At 38.8% G+C, this 17,517-nt stretch overlaps 1 protein-coding gene across 2 annotated transcripts in view; it reads left to right on the top strand.

The window, feature by feature from the left end:
- Hen1 (Hen1 methyltransferase) overlaps nt 1–17,517 on the top strand; it is a 119,954-nt gene that overhangs the window by 24,212 nt on the left and 78,225 nt on the right. Inside the window, exon 3 of one of the 2 annotated variants that reach the window (XM_067155137.2) lies at nt 9,432–9,614. The exons of the other annotated variant lie outside the window; for it this stretch is intronic. Within the exon in view, the coding sequence (XP_067011238.2) occupies nt 9,432–9,614 (183 nt within the window). The remainder of the gene's footprint in view (nt 1–9,431; nt 9,615–17,517) is intronic. 2 annotated transcript variants of the gene reach the window in all.

Below are 17,517 nucleotides of genomic sequence, written 5' to 3' on the forward strand. Positions count from 1 at the left end.
TCTCAGTTCGGCTGCCTACGGTTTTCCCTGCGCTCATACTGCGGGGCATAATCTTGCGCGTTCCCGTTTCTACTCTCCATATTTCCCAACCCATCATATTTAGTGAGCAGCTGTTCCATCTCCTGAATAGTGCTAGTTTTCTGCATTACCGCTGCAGTTCTTACTCGTTCAGGAAAATGCCTGAGTAGTAGCCTTACTATGTCAGTATCCGTCGCTATCCCAGCTAAATTCTGGCATATCATGACGTGAGCCAAGAAGTACTCCGTCATGGATACCCCCTCATTCGCCCTAAACTTGCCAAAAACGACTCTTTCCCTCTCACGACTCTGAATTGTTTCGCTCCAGTGTTTTTCTTTAAATTTATTCTGGAACTCGTCGAGGTCTTTCATACTGTTACGGTACACCACGAACCAGGATCTCGTTTCTCCCACGAAAGCACTGCTAATAATTTCCAAAACCTGCTCCCATTCAATATACCCCTCATTTATGTTTCGCTCAAACCGCTTCTGAATCAGGTTAAGGAAGTCCAGTGGGTTGGTTTGTCTCCCGTTAAACTTCGGTAATTCCTCTTCTCTTACGTAATTTCCTCCGTGCTTCACCCCATTACAGCTACCTTGTTTCTCTCGTATCTCCCGTCTCAGCTTCGCTTCTACATTATTGACTCTCTCCTCAACTTTCATATCTCTACCTTCTATCTCACTTAACATGGTTGTCTGTTTCTTAACGCTTTAATTTCACTTTCCTGTGTTTCTACTCTCTCCCTAGTTTTATTATTTTCCTTCCCAATAATTTCTAAAAGTTTGCTTTTTTGCTCTACCAACTTCTTATCCACCTCTCTCTTATGTTGTTCAGTCTTCTCATTCTGTTCCTCTAACCGTTTATCGCAATTCTCACTCTTTTTTAACAGCTCGCTTATTTCCTTACTATGTTCCTTCATTTTCTTATCAGTTTCTACATTGTACTCTCTAAGTTCGTCACATAGCTCTTTCTTAGTTTTCTCTAGGTCTGCCTTAATTTCCTTCCCCTGCTGCTCTAATTATTCATTGATTTTCTTCCCCTGCTGCCCTAATTTTTCATTAATTTCCTTCCCCTGATGCTCTAATTTTTCATTAATTTCCTTCCCCTGATCCTTTAACTCTTTAAACATAGACTCTATAAAACCTCTTAACTCAGTGCTATTTTCTTCGTTGGTAGGGATAACCTCCGCTCCGCCCCCCAATTTATTACCCTGTGAGTCATCATGTTGAGTCTGGTTATCCGTCTTATCTACTCTCATCTCCTCCAGAGACTCATCTACCATGTCTTTATCGTTAGTTGACGAACCACCTCTAAGCACACCACCATCACGTAACATCATACCTTGCGTTTGATCTGCCATGATTCTCTAACATCAAACATATACTGAAATATTGAAATTTATTGATAGCACTTTCGCTCCTTAACAAAACAGACCCTATCTTCAGATTTGCCGTTCCCTATATCGTATTTAATGGTTTTCGCGCCCCACGTTGGGCGCCATAATGTAACGGATCAAACACCCGATATAGATAATTAAAACCAATTGCAAGCTGGGCGCCAGGCTTCGAAATTAAATTGAATTTGAAACCGACTTTAGATATAAAAAGTAATAAACATAATTTAATGAGACTATCCCGGTCGTGATGTATGAGGATACTGACCATTAAATACCATTTGAAAAAACAAAGGGAACCTACTAAAAAGTCAAATTATCTAACGATGTAAAAAGCAAAAAGTTTTATTCTTAAAAAAATATGAAATTACGTAAAAACAAGTTTTTTTAAAATCAAAATTAAAAATTACTGACTGAGATTACAATTCAATACTACACTCGTGGACTTGCGATAACAAGGCTAACTCATGCTCACCGGAGTTGATCTTCTTGTAGTCTGCTTCCGTGGTTGATCGTTGTCGTCCCTCTTCCAACAGCATCATCCTTGTCATCTGCTTCATGGAATGGATTCCACCCTGAATCTATCACTCCCTATTTTGCTGAGAACCAAAACCATAGTACCAGCCTTACAATGTGAAATTCCACATCGGAATTAATTGAATAGAGAGAACGGAAAACATCTAGTCCTTCTATATTATTTGAACTTGTCTTTCTAAATAATCTGAGTAAGTCTCACAGAGCCGATAAGAAATGTTGAGTATAAGCACATCGTAAGCGATGCACCCAAATAGCAGAGTCAGATGCAGAATGCAGAATACAGAATGAAGAGGAATCCTTTCACCACGCCGTGTAGATCTATATAAATCCTCTTCAGATTCCCACTTCCTCCCTTGGTGTCACATGACATCTCGTTCCAATGAGAGCCGATATACGTCGCTACCCTCTCGATATATAGATGAAGTGTCTGTCCTTGACAGAAAAAGCCCCCCTGATAGGAGCACGTGATATGGGGTAATTTAGCGTCGCAACAACAAAATTACGGTAGGTAGCTTTCTCTTGCTGTTGCGTACGTTTCCAAGAACCATCCAAAATTAACCTTCCTGGACTATTGCGAAACACCAAGTAGCCTGTTAGCGCAAGACCTGTTTTGACATTACCACGGAATATTCTAATATATTACAATTAAAAATTATATCTCGTTCTTACGTACAATTACATAAATGATGATGATGGACGTTAATAATGAATAAAATTACATATGATACATGATACATATATATATACAATTAATTCGGGTGGGCAATCAAATTATGTAAATGTCGTGGCGACCACGATTATTACATGTTGACCAAGAGGAAAGAACAACACCGAACAACCTGGTCTGAAGACAGAAAGGTAGCCCACAGTAAAAGAATGAAATACGGGCACAAATGAAATATATAATAATATATAATAATAATATATATATTATATATATTATTATTATTATATCGCACAAGTGGCGCACAATTTGGGTCACGTACCTGCCAGCTTGGATTCAGGAGATAGTGGGTTCAAACCTTACTGTCAACAGCTCTGAAGATGGTTTTCCATGGTTTCCCATTTTCACACCAGGCAAATTAAGGCTACGCTCGCTTCCTTCCCACTCCTAGCCCTTTCCTATCCCATCATTGCCATAGGACCTATCTGCGTCGGTGCGACGTAAAGCAACTTGTAAAAAAATAAAATCAATAATTTATAGGCACTAAAACAGTTAAATTAAGTAGGCATATAGGTACTAAAAATAGTCATGTAAATAGGCACCATGTAAACAGCCAAACAAGTAGGCATGGTATCCTGGGGTATACTAAATTCTCACTACTTGCGGCAAGGTATACATTGGCCAAACATGCCGGTCCATTGGTACTTGTATCAAGGAACATGAACGAAATATTGGTCTCATCCAGCCAGACAAGTCAGCAATAGCTGAGCATGCCCTATCGTTGGGTCATGATGTCGTATTCCAAGATGTTCGAGCTCTTATTCACACTAGGCACTACAGTTCCAGGACTATACGGGAAGCTGTAGAAATTCAACAATGATACAAAAGTTTATTGAGATCCACCTATTCAATACACATTGGGTTTTTTAAAATTAAGATTTTCATCTTTTCATTCAAATTTAACGGGACATGTTTCACCCATTGTATGGGTATCATCAGCTGTAATCTCATGCCTAAAAGATAAAGATCAGGATCCTGATTACTCTGGTCAAAGTGTTACATAGGGAAAATATGTGTTATAAAAATGGGGAAACTTGTTGTAAGTTCCTAAATGACAATTTACACAATCAAAACATGTTTAAAAATATGTATGAGAAACATGAGTAATGGTGGTGCAATCTTACATTGAAATCCTTAAAACATTTTTAAAATATCCAAACTGTCCTTATTTACGTGAACGATAAGAAAGTGTACGGCTAAAATTATGGCCGTGAGGTACAAGATCAAAATGAATGGAATCTGATTAAAGGCAACCCAATTTGAAGTCGTGGAATGGTTACAGTGATCCTTAAGTGGCTCAATCATTTAAAAAAGATATTAAATATTTTTGTAGAAAGTTTATAGTATTATCATAAGAGTATACAGCTGTGTGACTGGTGGAGTTATTGTTGTTTGTGAGGTGAGTCCACAGTCTTCTTCTTTTTGTTGAAAAAATTATAAAAGGTTCACAGCTGAGTGTTGCCGTGTGTGCCTTTACTAGCTGATGCGATTGTTTCTTCGTTGTGCTAATAGTCAAATGGGAACGCTCATGCTTGATGTTAGCGGTAGCTTGAACGTTGAGAACGACTATTGATGGATGTGCGGTGAAGAATCTGTAATGAGAGGAGGGTAGAAAGACTTTAAGTTTATAGAAAAGATGGCTATATTTGGCAGGAAACGCTGTGTGTAATTTACTTACCCTCTCAATTTTTGTGGTATGAACTAGTTGCCTTTGCAGTGTCAGAACGAGTGACACTTGCATTTCTTGTATTGTATCTGTGTGGAATTGAGGGAGGGAGGTGTGGTGCTTGAGAGGAGATGGGTGGGACGTTAACCTTTTAAGTGCTGAGTTACCTGTTGACCGTTTGGTAACTCATTCGTATGTAAAATTATTTTGTAGAAGCGTCAGTTTTTAACTTATCAGTGGGATGATTAGCTTAAAATGTTTGTAAATGTTGGTTCTTTATAAATCATAATGCAAATGGAAAATAGTACACTTATTTTCAATATTACACTGACTGACAGAGCAAATGCAACACCAAGGAGGAGTGGTTCGAAAGGGATGAAAGTTGGGGAAAAAACAGAGACGGCACGGACGAATAATTGATGTTTATTTCAAACCGATATGCAGGTTACACAATGCGCACGGCATCGACTCAGTAGGATGTAGGACCACCGCGAGCGGCGATGCACGCAGAAACACGTCGAGATACAGAGTCAATAAGAGTGCGGATGGTGTCCTGAGGGATGGTTCTCCATTCTCTGTCAACCATTTGCCACAGTTGGTCGTCCGTACGAGGCTGGGGCAGAGTTTGCAAACGGCGTCCAATGAGATCCCACACGTGTTCGATTGGTGAGAGATCCGGAGAGTACGCTGGCCACGGAAGCATCTGTACACCTCGTAGAGCCTGTTGGGAGATGCGAGCAGTGTGTGGGCGGGCATTATCCTGCTGAAACAGAGCATTGGGCAGCCCCTGAAGGTACGGGAGTGCCACCGGCCGCAGCACATGCTGCACGTAGCGGTGGGCATTTAACGTGCCTTGAATGCGCACTAGAGGTGATGTGGAATCATACGCAATAGCGCCCCAAACCATGATGTCGCGTTGTCTAGCGGTAGGGCGCTCCACAGTTACTGCCGGATTTGACCTTTCTCCACGCCGACGCCACACTCGTCTGCAGTGACTATCACTGACAGAACAGAAGCGTGACTCATCGGAGAACACGACGTTCCGCCATTCCCTCATCCAAGTCGCTGTAGCCCGGCACCATGCCAGGCGTGCACGTCTATGCTGTGGAGTCAATGGTAGTCTTCTGAGCGGACGCCGGGAGTGCAGGCCTCCTTCAACCAATCGACGGGAAATTGTTCTGGTCGATATTGGAACAGCCAGGGTGTCTTGCACATGCTGAAGAATGGCGGTTGACGTGGCGTGCGGGGCTGCCACCGCTTGGCGGCAGATGCGCCGATCCTCGCGTGCTGACGTCACTCGGGCTACGCCTGGACCCCTCGCACGTGCCACATGTCCCTGCGCCAACCATCTTCGCCACAGGCGCTGCACCGTGGACACATCCCTATGGGTATCGGCTGCGATTTGACGAAGCGACCAACCTGCCCTTCTCAGCCCGATCACCATACCCCTCGTAAAGTCGTCTGTCTGCTGGAAATGCCTCCGTTGACAGCGGCCTGGCATTCTTAGCTATACACGTGTCCTGTGGCACACGACAACACGTTCTACAATGACTGTCGGCTGAGAAATCACGGTACGAAGTGGGCCATTCGCCAACGCCGTGTCCCATTTATCGTTCGCTACGTGTGCAGCACAGTGGCGCATTTCACATCATGAGCATTACTCAGTGACGTCAGTCTACCCTGCAATTGGCATAAAGTTCTGACCACTCCTTCTTGGTGTTGCATTTGCTCTGTCAGTCAGTGTATTTTCAGAGAAATCAAAATTACACTTTTGTGCCCATGCGTACATTATCTTTATACAAAGTAAAGAGCCCTTAATAATAGTATTTCCTAAAATCTGTAGGCAATACATGTAACTTTTTTAAGTACATTCTGTAAGTTGATATTTTAAAATATTTTCTAAACCTGGAATGTGGTGATAGTTAAATTTTTCTACTGGTTGTTTGTGATACCGATTTGTTCAAAGATCTGCATCAACTCCTCTGGCACAAAAGTTTCTAAAAATCAATGATTTTCGGGTTGTCATAAAACACTACTTGGCCCGCAGCGTCTGTCACAGTTACTTGAAAGTCTGGTGGAGAAAAGCAGTCCGTCTGCCACTAAAGTAGTGATAAAATGGATTTTTAACTCGTCATGTTTTCTTCTTTCGTTTAGAAGGAGGCTCTGTTTCTCTCTCACATACAATATTTTTGGCACTCTCTGTATCACTCTCACTTTCAAAATCACTTAACAATTCATTAAAATTATCATCTCCATTATCACTTTCCGCTGTGGTTAATAACTGAAAGATTCTTTGATCCGAAATAACATTGCTGCAAGAGCAACTAGATTGTTGTTTCGCCATGTTTGTTTACATCACAGACGAACTCCACAGACGTCTACAAAAAACTCTTTAAGTTACTTCCTGAAGCTATAATCTGTGATAAATTACTTCTACATAATGAAGCAATCTGGTTTCAAGGTTCACGAGGAAGATCACTGCCTTGCTGCTGGAAGTGGAGTATATTGCCTAGATGGTAATTTCAGTTGACAGAAGAAAGGGATGTGGGTAGTATTTGTTCCATAATGAGGTTAAGGAGGATTTTGAACCACCACATACAGTGAATTTGCAGAACATCATTTAAGAACCCATGGTAGTTCCTTATCTCAGTGGAAAGTGAAGCATCCGTGGGAATGTTGAGGTTAGAGGATTAATGATGGGTGCTAAGGGAACAATTCCAAAATTCTTAGTAGTCATTTTCGAGATGAACAACTCACTCTAAATTGAATATTTGGCATTACCACTTTGAAAGGTTCAGTAGTTCTAAGCAAGCTTGTAGTTTTGTGCAACTGTTGATGTTTCAATATAGCCAGAGGACCTCCATTTTTACATGGAATCCAAACTGCAGGGACATGACTTTTCATTTCATAAATCACATATGCATTACCTGGGAATCAAGTCAACCACATTGGTGAGAAGCCAGTGATAATGCCACTCAACCATCAAGCTCCTCATTAGCTCTAATTAGGAATCATTTGTACTATTACAATAACGTCAAAATTATTTCAGAACTTAAAGCATACCTTTCAACAACATTTTGTTAAATGCTGCTACCTTATTTTGTTGTTTGGAAACCTCTTATGAGAGGAAATTGAATAAAGATTTCTTGCTCCTCTCTGATCAGTAGTGGAATATTTTTCTCCCTCGTTGCTCTTTTGATTGGACATTTTTTAATCCAGCATATTTTCACACATGGAGTATTTCTGGTCAGGAAGGTTTGTGTAATGATGTATGCCACCGGGTAGTGTGGTGGCCATATTGGTGTATTTTTCCATTTTTTAATTTAAATTTTTTTAATAGGAAAGGCTTAGGAGTGGGAAGGAAGTGGCCGTGGCCTTAGTTAAGGTACGGTCCCAGCATTTGCCTGGTGTGAAAATAACCACGAAAAACCATCTTCAGGGCTGCCGACAGTAGGGTTCAAACCCACTATCTCCCGGATGCAAGCTCACAGCTGCGCGCCCCTAACCGCATGGCCAACTTGTCCAGTGTGTGTTTCTAATTAACTGGGTCTAGGATTGGGTAAAGAGGTGGATGTGGCCTATATGTTAGGTAAGTCACTAATATTCTCCTGGAGTTGAAGTGGAGAAACTGCAGAAATGTTCTAGGATGATCAAGAGTGGAATTTTAACCTTCATCTCTACTCGGTTATGTTACCTGGGGTTAATCGAATCGTATACAGAAAGATAAGAACATGAATAGGAACATATAATTAGACAAATGCAATGATAGGACAGTGTCAGAAGAGGAATCAACACAAAAGGCGACAAAGGCATACATGAAAATGAGAAAGGATAAGGATAATCTTCACATCTGGAAACAGTAAACACTCTTCTCATCAATCGCAAATTGTTTTCGCTGCATTTCTTCTCAGCCTCCGATGAGTTCATTTCTGCTTCCTGGCTTCATAAGGTGCCATAAGGTGGGCTTCAACACTTAATCGAGGTGCCATCTCGACAGGTCTTCGATCTTGATGTGGGAAGTGTGGGATAAAAAGAAAGCTGGATAAACACAGGAAAAGAGAAGACATGTAAGATAGAGATGAATAGTGGTGGTAATAGACTAACACGAAAGGAGAAAAGGAACTCGGTAATTCATTATATGATAAGTAATGGATTTGATTTGACACTTGTTAATTCCTTTCCATTATTTACCTGAGATTGAATGTACCACATTCCACTCTTGAAGCTCATGGCAGAGCTGGAAATCAAGCCCTGACCAGCAAGTTGTGAGTTACTTCTGTTATTCTGGACCATGACAGTGGACACGTGGTCGTTTATTTGAATTCAGTTTTTTTCCAGAGATATTGCAACTCTAAAAAATCACAGCAGTAGAACCAGCTCTTGGGTTGTAGGATATGTGCATGAGCAGCGTTGCACCCAGAATGTGCTATTTGGGCTTGGGCTCATCAGTTGGACTTGCACATCTTTCCAATTGGTATTTGAACATCGTTTGCATTAGCCTCAAACTTGTCTGGGGTGTTCATATGCCATTGACCAAAGCTTATTGGAAATCATATTATGTCTGTGGTCGTAGTTTCCTTGGGTATCTTCATGAAATATTATATCCTAGTCTGCTACTTCACTCCTTTTTTTTTTTAAATGTAGCATTGTTAAAGTGAGCAAGGAGGCTGCACGGTTCGGGGTTTAATAATAACAATATTATTTTTATGGTTTATGGATGGTTTGAGGTTTTGTAGCTGTTAGCTAACATTTGGGAGATGGTGCTTTTGAACCCCATTGCTGGCAGCCCTGGAGATAGTTTTCCATGACTTTCCATTTTCACATGAGGCAAGTGCTGGCTGGGGCTGTTCCTTGATTAAGACCATAGTTGCTTCCTTCCCAGTCCTTGCCTGCTGTTGTCATAAAACCTGTCAGAGTTGGTGCAACGTAAAAGCAATAAAAAAAAGTTATAATTGAATAATCTTATATGTTGCATGTAGTAAATTTTATCTCAAAACCCTCATTCCTAAGAAAAAATTTATTGCTTTTTAATTTAGAAAAGAGTGCCATATTTACATATTCTTTAAAGTAACGAAATTGTCTTTTTGTTCCAGGATAGAACATCTTTTTCCTGATGTTCTTGAAGAGGTACCTTACACCATATTTGGTTATATTAAGCCCTTGTTGGCAATCTTCACAACTCCTAATTCAGAATTCAATGTCATCTTCCCAAACAATAAAGGATTCAGACACGCTGATCACAAGTTTGAATGGGATCGGAAACAGTTTGAATGCTGGTTAGTTCAATGCCTGCTCCTATTAGTTCTTGCATCTATGCTGAGCCCTGTTAAATCATACGTTTATTTGTATGGAATTGCATGATTTAGAGAATAACTCTGTTATTTTAATACTACTGTGGACGTCAAATCTTAAATGTTATGTCCGTGATACTCCTCCCTCATTACAAATTGTAAGTTTACTGCTTTGTCCAGTTAGAAGGAGAACTGTACCTTGCATTAAGCGTTAATTACAAATATTAAGTGTTCAGAATATGATCGCACTCGGCCATGCCAGAAACTACTTTTTTCGTCTGGTGTCTGTCATCTGGCTCTGTTGCCAGTTACAGTAGCACTCTGTATTTATGATCAGTTTGTCAGTCGGTCAGTCCTTGGTACAGTGGTTCCTATCACTCTAACATTGATAGCCCCAGAACAATTAAGACACATTCCATTCTGAATTTGCCCTACTGTTTTTACATTAATAACACTCACAAATTCTTCCTTAAAATTCATCTTGTCCTGTTGGTAATGTGAGACTTGTGTGCTAACTGTACTCACCATGCTGTCCACTACCAAATGCGATAAACACTGATGCCACCTTGCATAAGCCTAATCATGTTTTTATTAATATTATCCTATATTTTCATAAAACAGTCAGGTGATTGTCAAAACGTCAGATCTTCAGTAATGTAGTCATATAATATAGCATAGTTATCAGAAGTCTTACTTTAGATTTTAATAGTGTAGCAATAAACCATTCATGAAAAAAACATTAGAATTTATTAAGTTCACATTTTTACATACCTTTAAATTGGTTAATCATACCATAGTATATCGCCTTTGATATACGTATTATGTTAATGATCTAAACAGAATCAGAGAAGCTGCGTTCTATCTTTGCATTTGCATCCCACATAGCCCGAGAACTGGAATGACAGCAAGCACGCTATGTGACTAACTATTGGCTGTTGTTCAAAATGCTGAAGATTTGACACCTAGCATAGGTGAAGTAATACAATGAGAAAATTGCTTGGTGCTAGACTTTTTAGTTTGTGTACTTTAACCTTTAAAACTCCTTTGTCGACGTAACAGATTCTTTACAAGTCATTAATCTCATTTTTGGTCCGTATTGACAACAGTGATTACATACAATTCACAAAATATACATTTAATGTTAACCTAGTCAATACTTACAATACCACATTTTGTGGTTAAATATTTATAAATGATAGAAAGGTTGTGAACATGTTTCGTCCTTCTTAATGGGCATCATCAGCACAATGGATAACCTTAAAACAAATAATTACAACTAAGAACGTTTACAATTATTGGTCATATAAAATTGGAATGAGATGTTGTGATGTTAAAAGTTATTTTCGATATCATAATTAGAAAGTTTGACGTGAATATTACAAACACAAGTTAAAACTATTGTAGTGCATTTTTACAATATTGTCTAAAAATATATATATCGGCATTCGTCTGGAATTGAAATGGATCCTCTTCTTTTAATGTTATTGTCGTGTTCACCACCAAACAGATTTGAAGAAAAAGATATGTAAAAAACATACTTAACAGATTCTAGTAGCATCTCCATTGTTGACATATTATTGACATTATGTTCTACTGATGTTTTCTGCCATCTGTTGGATTGTTTATGAACACTGTGTTGATGTCCGGCTCCATGGGTAAATGGCTAGCATGTTGGCCTTTGGTCACGGGGGTCCCGGGTTCGATTCCCATTGGGGTGGGGGGAATTTTAATTATCATTGGTTAATTCCGCTGGCACGGTGCCCTGGGTGTATTGTCGTCTTCATCATCATTTCATCCTCATCACGACGTGCAGGTCGCCTGCGGGCGTCAAATCAAAAGACCTACACCTGACAAGCTGAACATATCCTCGGACACTACCGGCACTAAAAGTCATACGCCATTTCATTTTTTTGCAGTATGTTGGTTGGTTGTTCTCTACATTCTTCTCATTGGGTAGCAATGTCTTGCTTCCATTTTATTTTTTACTCTGTTACACTGTTTTTATGTTCAGTGGAACTCCCCATTTGCACCGATCATTGTGCTATTTTCTAGTGTTTGTTACCGAAGTGGGTGCACATCTTACAAATATGCTCTTGCAGTTTTAATTTCGATAAATATGGGTACAGAACTGAAGGAATAAGGTATAAGCAAGTTTTTCAAAGAATGGAATTAATCTGATGACTGTCCAGTGCTCTCAGTGATGAATTGCGCCATTTATGTAGAGGCATTGAAGACAAAATGTCTGAGATTGAGCAACAATTTACATGTGATCCCAAAAAAAAAGTATAATGCATTGCTCATCAGGGATGTTGCGCGTCCTTATAAACGTACTGTGAACAGGATTTCGGTGACCATTGATAACTCCAACCTTCCGTGTGTAGATAATAGCAGCAGTGAAGATAAAGGCTCAAATAGTGACAAAGGCGACAGTAACAGAGAAATGAACAATGTTCATTCTAATAGTGATTGGGATATCGTTTGTATAGGTGATGCTGCACCAACCGCAGGCATGTCATAGGGACACATATGACCGAAAGTACACATTGCATCATGGTGAATATTTCAAATTGTCGTCTTCCTCTCCTGTCGCTTTTCCCACACCCTGGTGGGGTAGTGGGTGCCCACACTTGTTGCGCATATGCACTTGGTCCTGTTGTATGACCAGATGCTCTTCCTGATGCTAACTCCGTGAAGAGGGTTGTATTAGCTATTGCCTGTTTCTGTGGTGCTTAATAGTGTGGTGTGTTTGTGTATATGAAGAGTTTGTTGGAACCCATTTCTTTTCAGTTTCAACTCAGTCAATTTATAACTGTTAGGTTCTTCAGACTGTCAAATCTAATTTATGAATACATAAAGTTAAGAAATTGCCTGAAAAAGAAAACTTGTAACAACAGATTACCGTATTATTTCGAACAGCACCCACATATTTTTTTTAACAGAAATATTGCTCCTTAAATTCGGGTGCGGGTCATATTTAAGTCTTTCGCATCGTGGTGTCATAATACATTGTTCCGAAGATGTGGCAACAGCGGTTTCATGTTACACAACTTGGCAACGCTGATATCTCGCTCCATCGCTCACTTCCGCTTTACCGGAACCACATGGTTTGGCAGTTGATTAATACTTTGTGTTCTGAGTGGAGAAGCATCAATGGTAACAACTGATGAAGTCAAAAAAGCGTTTGTGGTCATTTACTGTGAGTTGTAATGGAAGCTGAAACTATCAGAAATAGTGCCGCCGGTGGAAAATACGATATTGATTAATCATGTATACACGATTGGAGAAAGAAGAAGGAAATGTTATTAAGAAGTAATGGTGATTGTAGAGCTTTCCAAGGGCAGAGTGCACAGTTTCCTGCAATTGAAGAACAGCTTTATAAATACGTGACTGAAAGGTGTGGACTAGGTTATGGTGTATCTACTGAAATATGACAACTAAAATAATTTAGAGATTGCAAAGGAACTTAAAAAGGAGGGTTTTACTGCAAACTGTGGGTGGATAAGGAACTTTAATTGAAGAAATGGATTGTGTATGCGAAGACGTACATCTATTTCACATTTTCCTGTTGCCTATGAAGAAAAGTTGACGGCCTTTCATCGCCATGTTATTAATTTTGTGGAAGCAGAATTCCTATTCGCTTTCTCAAATTGGGAATGGTGATTAGACGGTAACGAAAAACAATGCTGCATGGTAATGTTATGCATGTTAGCTGACGGAACCGAACTTCTTCCTAATGTGGTTCTGAAAAAGAAAACACTTCTGAAAGGAAATTTGCCGTATGGTATTTTCGTTCGAACCCAAGAATTCGACTCGATGGACAGTGAGCTGATTGAGGACTGGGTGAAGTGTGTTTGGCAACGTCACTCAGGACCTTTATTGCAGAAGACCTGTTTGTGCTTGACAGTTAACTACTATCAATGGGTAGAGAAAGGTCCACCTATTCAATACGATTAGATCAATCTTGTATCTTATAATAATATTGGTACTAGTTTTGACCTTGCTATATTAGGTGATCTTCAGCCATGATCAAAACTGGAAATACATGCATATACATGAGCACCAATAAAATATAACAAATTTGTATTGAATTGGTGGACCTTTTTCTACCCTTTGACAGTAATCAGTTGTCAATACAAACCTTAATGAAATTCATGACTTATGACTCGACAGTTAACATGTGCATACTACATATGCTGCAAAGGAATTGATAAGTGAAAGAAAAACTTATCTGGCAATAATTCCCGGAGGGCTGACCTCCAAGCTACAGTCATTAGATGTTTGTGTGAACCGGCCTTTCAAAGCTATATCGAAACAGCTCTACGTCGAGTGGATGGTGCCTGCCAGTGATCACACACTGACACCAATTGGATGAGTAAAACAACCTGAAGTGTAACTTCTATGCAAATGCATAAAGACTGTATAGGATCACATCTTCAACAACTTGGTAATGAAAAGTTTCAGGAAATGTGGAATATCAAATTCTATGGATGGTAGCGAGGGCAACTATTTTTGTGAAGGTGACAGTGATCAAAGTTCCGATGGTGGTAGTTCTGATGACGTTGAATCGTGACTGAATTGTACATTGAACTAGTTTTATTTCTTATTGTGATGTTTTAATGATTTCATTACTAGTAACGTGTTTTAAATTAGCAATTTTGTGACACATTCACAGAAATTAGAATAATTGGAAATTAAACCTGTGATTTATTTCTTTCCAAATGTTGTCATTAGAAATTCAGGTGTGCGGGTCTTATTCGGTGGCAGGTGGTATTCGGGATTATATAGTATACCTGGAGGTGAAGTGATGGTAGAATCTGATGATGTTCTTTCAAGAACGAAACATGTCATTCTATTTTAATTAAGTTGTTTCTTTTTCAGGTATAGTCTGTTATTATTTGTTTTCTTTCTCAGGTATTTTCTAAATTTTATTTATTCATTAATTAGTTTAGAAAAACCGAAGAACTTAATAGTTATAAATTAAATATGAAAAAGAGAGTACAGTAGAACCCCGGTTGATGCGTTTTTCCGGATGACAAAGGTTTAATATTTTCGGAAGTTAAATGTCGAAATAAAAATGCATAAACTCTGTTAAGCAAACGTGCTACTATATATTAACATTAAAATGTTAAAATAATGTCTCTCATGTTAAGCAAAGGTGCTACTATATATTAACATTAAAATGTTTAAATAATGTCTCTCATTGCATAAAATCTGTGATTTTCTTCTGAATTTTGTTGGTGCAGCGCTGTCATGCAGTTATGTATTGCCACCGTTTAATCAACAATACATCAGCTGGTGTATCTTCATTGTTTTGTTCAACAAAGCGCAAAGTAATCTGAAGTAATGGAAAGATTACTTTTGTTACTGCTGAACTGAATACTGTATACAGTAATTTTATTACAGTGCTGTAATTAAAGCGTGTAGTACTGTATTTTAACAAAAAATTTGAAATTAATTTTACCTCCAGTGCATTAAATCCATAATCTGCAGTAACTCGATTCTCAGAACTGTTCATTTCAAGGTCGGAATCGTCTGCTTCAACCCTTGGCAGTAACACGGAATCCACTATTTCTTGGTCTGTTAGATCAAGTTCATCATCATCTGATTGTAACCACTCGTTCACCTCACACTGGTTAACATTTTTACATCCTGGAATTTGTTTCACCATTTCTTGCAGGTTGTCATAATTTTCATCATCTTACGAAAAAAATCCTTTCATACAGTTTGTTCCAGGAATTACAAAGTCACTGATGTAATCTTTTCCCAGTATTGGGCACAACAGTAAATCACATATTATGGTTTTCCGTGGTTTCCCATTTTCACACCAGGCAAATGCTGGGGCTGTACCTTAATTAAGGCCACGGCCGCTTCCTTCCAACTCCTAGGCCTTTCCTATCCCATCGTCGCCATAAGACCTATCTGTGTCGGTGCGACGTAAAGCCCCTAGCAAAAAAAAAAATCACATATTTCATGTTCATAGACTTCAACGAATCTGTAAGACTTTTTCCGGATAATTCACAATCGCTCAGAATAGATCATAGCAGAAACGCAAGATAACGGTGTTTGAATGCTTCCAGAACACCCCAGCCCATGGGTTGACCTAAGCTCGTCACATTAGGGGGCAGAAACCAAACAACAATATCACAACTTTCCAACTTTCCTGGGTGTGTTGGGGCATTGTCAATCAACAAAATTGCTTTTCTGGGCAATCCCTTCGTCTTCAAGACATATTCAACGCTTGATACAAGCTTTAGAAGGAACCATTCTTCGAAAAGTTGTGACGACATCCCGGCACTTTTTTGAGTTCTATAATAAACCGGTAAGGCAGTGGCGGCAATATTTTTAAGAGCTCTAGGGTTTTTCGATTTTCTTATGCACATTAGTGGCAACCTGTGAGTACCTGAAGCATTAGCTCATGCTAAAACCATAATCCTCTCCTTATCCTTTTTGTGACCTGTGCAGATTTTTCTTTTATTGATGCTAAGTTTTTTTGGCAACATTTTAAAATTTAACCCTGTTTCATCAGCATTATATACCTGATCTTTTGTCAATCCTTCACTGATCTCTTCAAATTCTGTCTTAAAATTATCAACAGCCAGTGGGTCCGCGGAAAGCTTCTTGCCACTTAGATGTAACTGACGCATCTATTTTTAAATCTATCTAGCCATCCTGAAGTAGCCTTGAAGTCCTTTCCATCATCCTCTAAATTTATAATAATAGATTTATTGCAGCCAATGGCCAATAAATACATATACAGATTAATTTTCTTCACTATATCTCATTATAGATTTAGTTCTTTTCAAGCAGTCCTGTAGGTGATATCTCCCACATTGTTTACACAAAGATCACAAAAACAGTGTTCATCCGGTGAATGAAAAGACTTTATTTTACATATCCATGCACACCAAACCAAGTCATTGTGTGCCTAAGAGTGTAGTTGGTTTGAGTCCATTCCTTATTTATCATTGTGTTGGTGCAGTAAAATTCCTCCCAGATATTTGCTCTTTTCTCCTTCCTATCATTTAGGTGTTTTTCTGAAGCTTTGGTTGTTGGTAGATGCAATCTTAATTTAAGATCCTCGATGAAGAAAGTTTCCTTTGTAAGTTCATAAACTAATCTTGTAGGAGTAAATTTTGAGACGGCTAGTGTCCTTTTAAAAAAAACTTGCTTTTACACGATCTGATGTTTCGAGGTCTCTGGATGTAAGGTGTGTCCATATTAAGTATATGCCATATGTTACGATCGGTGCTATTTTTGCGTGAAATTAGAATAACGCTGTTTTAATGTCCATTAACTCTGGTTTGGTGATATCTTGAATACTACGAATAGCTGCTATTGCTCTTTCCTTTATATGTATTCTAAATGACGTTCTGGTTGTTTGTAGATCTATTTCTAAATATTTGAAATGATTTACAATTTACAATTTCTCATTTCAGAAAAGTATGTTATCTGATTTGGCTAATGTTCCACCCTTTCTAAAGACAATCTGTACAGTCTTGTTAATGTTAATAGTAAAATCATTTTCCTTTGCCCATTCCTCCAGGTTGTATATTACTATCTGTAATTCTTCTTTATTACTGGATCCTAAGACCATGTCATTAGCATACATGTATAGTACTACTGGGGAGTTCCTAGGTATTATTTTAGTAACAATATCTGAAGTGATTACATTAAAGAGTAGTGGGCTTATTGGGTCTCCTTGTAAGACTCTATTTGTCTGAGTGATGCGTTTTGACCTAGTTGTCCCATCATCTATCATAATTCTGTTTGAGGTCAGAATATTATTTATAACAGTCCCCAATTTGTAATTTTTCCCTACCAACAGCTCTAGTTTATGTATTAGAATTTCCCTATTTATCAAGTGAAAAGCTTTGTTGTAGTCAACATA

This window comes from Anabrus simplex, chromosome 1, assembly GCF_040414725.1.
Source record: "Anabrus simplex isolate iqAnaSimp1 chromosome 1, ASM4041472v1, whole genome shotgun sequence".
NCBI lineage: Eukaryota > Metazoa > Arthropoda > Insecta > Orthoptera > Tettigoniidae > Anabrus > Anabrus simplex.